The sequence below is a fragment of the Dreissena polymorpha genome, chromosome 10 (genome assembly GCF_020536995.1).
Source record: "Dreissena polymorpha isolate Duluth1 chromosome 10, UMN_Dpol_1.0, whole genome shotgun sequence".
Classification (NCBI taxonomy): domain Eukaryota; kingdom Metazoa; phylum Mollusca; class Bivalvia; order Myida; family Dreissenidae; genus Dreissena; species Dreissena polymorpha.
The window spans coordinates 25,076,799-25,081,178 of NC_068364.1; the positions used below are offsets into that span (position 1 = coordinate 25,076,799).

At 36.0% G+C, this 4,380-nt stretch overlaps 1 protein-coding gene across 2 annotated transcripts in view; it reads right to left on the bottom strand.

Annotated features, from left to right (window-relative positions):
• LOC127847695 (sodium-dependent phosphate transporter 1-A-like) overlaps window positions 1-4,380 on the bottom strand; it is a 28,108-nt gene that overhangs the window by 2,268 nt on the left and 21,460 nt on the right. For both annotated transcript variants that reach the window (XM_052379771.1, XM_052379770.1), the window contains 2 exons: window positions 1,800-1,921; window positions 413-598 (listed from right to left, as the gene is read on the bottom strand). In XM_052379771.1, the coding sequence (XP_052235731.1) occupies window positions 413-598; window positions 1,800-1,921 (308 nt within the window). The remainder of the gene's footprint in view (window positions 1-412; window positions 599-1,799; window positions 1,922-4,380) is intronic.

Consider the following 4,380-nt stretch of genomic DNA (forward strand, 5'->3'; position numbering starts at 1 on the left):
CTGGAAAAAACAACCACATCGTATTGAATTTATTTCTATTTGCACGTGCTTTAACTATAACTTCCTATGCAATATGTCGCTTTTCACTGTGCATAATATACAGAAAGAGTATCGTATTAATTAGCTATAATGCCATATTTATATTTTACACTTTCCCGTATATTGAAAACATAATTATAGCAATAGTTATTATAAAGCATTGGCAAATACAAAAGCAGTTGTGTAGTGGATGAGGTGTCCGCCTAGCGATTGTGAGGTAACGGATTCGATCCCCGTTGCGGGAGCGTTCTTTAGATCTCACAAAAAGAAGCCAAGTACGGATTCTACCCGGAAACGGACTCCAGAGCGTTTCAATTAGCCTTAAGCTATTGATGCAATCGAACAAAAAATAGAGGTTCAAATAAGTACAAACCTTGAAGGCGTTATCTTGGAGAGATTCTCTCCTATGGTTTTCATGACCCTGCGTCCCCACACCCAGATCCCCACCGATATACCCACGCCCCCGTAACACAGGACCCAGATGGGCACTGGCGCCTTCTGGGCCGCACTTCCGGTGGTGGCCGTGATCCATAGGGCTATCAGGGGTCCAATAGCATTGCTGAAATTTTAAGAGGGGCCAAAAAAATCACAAATGAAAGAATTTTCAGAAGGTAGGTAGTAAAAATATTATTCACCGCTAAAATCAATTCTTTTGAATGTTTGAATTTTGTCGCGATTGTTCAAGTGTCAAATGTAGTTATACAAAATGGTATACACTCTGTATAATGCACGATCGCATAAAAATAAAATCCTTGCATTTGTCACGCTTGTTTGCCAGTTACAGGGGGCAGGGTCACGTGACTTTGCGGTGATCCCAATTAAACGTAAATGGATGTATACACGACGGTAAGTGATGCTTTATTTCAAATAACTGTTATTTTTCTAAAGAATTTCTACTAGTGCATAAAAGACAGATTTTCAAGCTGCTGATGGCAATGTGAAATACGTCGGAATTACTTTATTCGTTAAGCATGTGTTCTTGTTCAAAAATTCTGTTCATTGTACACGGTTTTGCTTCACGCACCGTGAAATTTTGTCAACGAATTCAGACGCATTCAAGGATTTATTCTCATACCTTAAGATATCGGCATAAATAACTTGAGATACATGTATTTGGAAAAACTAAAATATGTGTACATTCTGTCCAGCCCGTGTGTAGAACTCGAGAAACCCCGTTAATTATGCACCCTGAGTTAGTGAATACATAAAAACCTCGCTAATAAAACCACTTGATGGTCTTAATACAAAATGTAATACCATAGGACCTTCCGCCTGGGAGATGGTTTGATTAGAAACAAACCAAAACAAGATATGTGTTTGTCATAAACACTATGTCCCCTTTTGCGCCGCTTGGAAGCTGTATATTTGACCTTTGACATTGAAGGATGACCTTGACCTTTCACCACTCAAAATGTGCAGGTCCGTGAGATACACATGCATGCCAAATATCAAGTTGCTATCTTCAATATTGCAAAAGTTATGGCAAAATGTTAAAGTTGGAGCAAACAAACAAACACACAAACTAACTAACCAACCAACCAACAGAAAGGGCAAAAACAATATGTCCCCCACTACAGTGGTGGGGGACATGAAAAATTGTTTTGTTTATTTGGTTTTTCGAATAGTTAACTAGTATATGTCGTCACGACTTCTACTTCTGCAGCTTATGCGTATTGCTTATAAATGCATATATCTTTTCTTCCATCGTTATCGTTATCACCATTTTCATCTGTATCATCAGATTCAAATACATTGATTACCTGACGTCATTTCCGCCATGAGCAAATGATCCGAAAATAGCCGTCAACACTTGCAGGAAAGTGAATAGCCTGGCCACTTCTGGTTTATCTTGTATTTTTTCCCGAGCAGATCGCCTCGATGCCTAAACATACAGAAGAAACTCAGTTTATTTAACCCATTTATGCATGATGCGGCGTCTCATCAGGGTCTGCGCTGTTTGCTTAAAGGAATTTTTGTAAGAAATATTCTACTCAGTTTTATATCCAGTAGGGATAAAGATATACATATTTCATAGTAAAAACACTCTTTTATTAATATTTCGCCCAAACGGGCTTTATCAAAGTTTACAAACACGAATTCACTACATAGTTATAACTGTCGTATACACCAATTTTAATATTGGTGTATACGACAGTTATAACTATGTAGTGAATTCGTGTTTGTAAACTTTGATAAAGCCCGTTTGGGCGAAATATTAATAAAAGAGTGTTTTTACTAAGAAATATTCTAAATATAGAAATAAATATACTAGAGATCCCTAATTTTGGAAATAAATTGATCCAATATAGAAGGATGGGAGAGTCTACTAGCCATAAGTGGGTTAATACCTTTTAATATATCAGATGTACATCTGAGATATTTGTCATAATGCAAACTGTTTTTTTAGTCCCCTACCGGTTTCACCGCAGGGGACTTATGGTTTTGTCTCCGTCCGTCTGTCACACTTTTCTGGATCCTGCGATAACTTTGAATGTCTTAATATTTTTTCATGAAACTTGAAACATGGATAGATGGCAACATGGACATTATGCACGTCATTTTATTTCGTTCCTACGTCAAAATTCTGATTGCTATGGCAACAAATAGACTAGAAATACTGCTTAAAATGGTTGTTTTTCTGGATCCTGCGATAACTTTTAAAGATCTTAATATTTTTTCATGAAACTTGAAACACGGATAGATGGCAATATGGACATTATGCATGTCATTTCATTTCGTTCCGACGTAAAAAATTATGGTTGCTATGGCAACAAATAGACTAGACATACTGCTGAAAATGATGGTTTCTGGGTCCTGCGATAACTTTTAAAGTTCTTAATATTTTTTCATGTAACTTGAAACATGGATAGATGGCAATATGGACATTATGCACGTCATTTCATTTCGTTCCGACGTCAAAAATTATGGTTGCTATGGCAACAAATAGACTAGAAATACTGCTGAACATGGTGGTTTTCTGGATCCTGCAATAACTTTTAAAGTTCTAAATATTTTTTCATGAAACTTTAAACATGGATAGATGGCAATATGGACATTATGCACGTCATTTCATTGTGTTCCTAAATAAATTAAATGATTGCTATGGCAACAAATATATATTTTAAAAAATCTTGAATTTCTTACAATTGTGGAGCCGGTAGGGGACTTATATTGCTTGACAATAGCCTTGTTTAAATACAATATCAACTATAATTGAGACGCGTTCTGAGAAAACTGGGCTTAATGCATGTGCGTAAAGTGTCATCCCAGATTAGCCTGTGCAGTCCGCACAGGCTAATCAGGGACGACAATTTTCGCCTTAACTGGATTTTCGGTAACTAGGGATTTCCTTGAAAATAAAAAAACATAAGGCGGAAAGTGTCGTCCCTGATTAGCCTGTGCGAACTGCACAGGCTAATCTGGGATGACACTTTACGCACATGCATTAAGCCCAGTTTTCTCAGAACGCGGCTAAATTTATTTGTTCAGCCCTAGCGCATATTTCAACTGGGATATATATCTGTTGCCATAGCTACCATAAATTTTGACGTAGGAACACAATGAAATGACGTGTATAATGTCCATATTGTCATCTATCCATGTTTAAGTTTCATGAAAAAATATGAAGAACTTTTAAAGCTATCGCAGGATCCAGAAAAGTGTGACAGACATACTGACAGACTGACAGACGCACAGAACGCAAACCATAAGTTTCCTCCGGTGAAACCGTTAGGGGACAATGAGCAAAGCCTTGTGTGTCCAAGTTCAACATAGATTCAAGATTTTATTTACAATATTTCCAAAAGGCCAATTACCCATGTGGATACATTTTAGTACATTCAATTAATAACAACAAAAATAACACTATAAACATATTTCTTACATATTTCAACATCGATCAATTAAATCGCAGCACACGTTCTAATTTGGGCAATATAAAGGTAAAACAATACGTTCGGTTCACATGCAGGTAAAAAATGTCATGTCGGATATAACGTTTCATTACATTTACAACGCCTTATTTAAACTGGATTAGAAAAAAGCGAACAAATTCGTTTACAAAATACATAAAGGGCTATTGGCTATAATGGCCAATTCGGTATATGTTTTGCTTTACCATTCCTTTGATAAATTCAACCTTAAATGAAATCATTAATATGTTTTAAATGTTCTCCGCATGTGTGTTAATTTTAATTTTCATTTCTTTCCATTGCTATTTCGTTTTTATGTTTTGTGAACATCAAGAGCTAGTCTTTAAAAAAATATGTATACATATAGAATAAATCATATTGCTATTTGTATTAATGCTAACTGTAAAATAGTGAAAATGTATAGGGACAA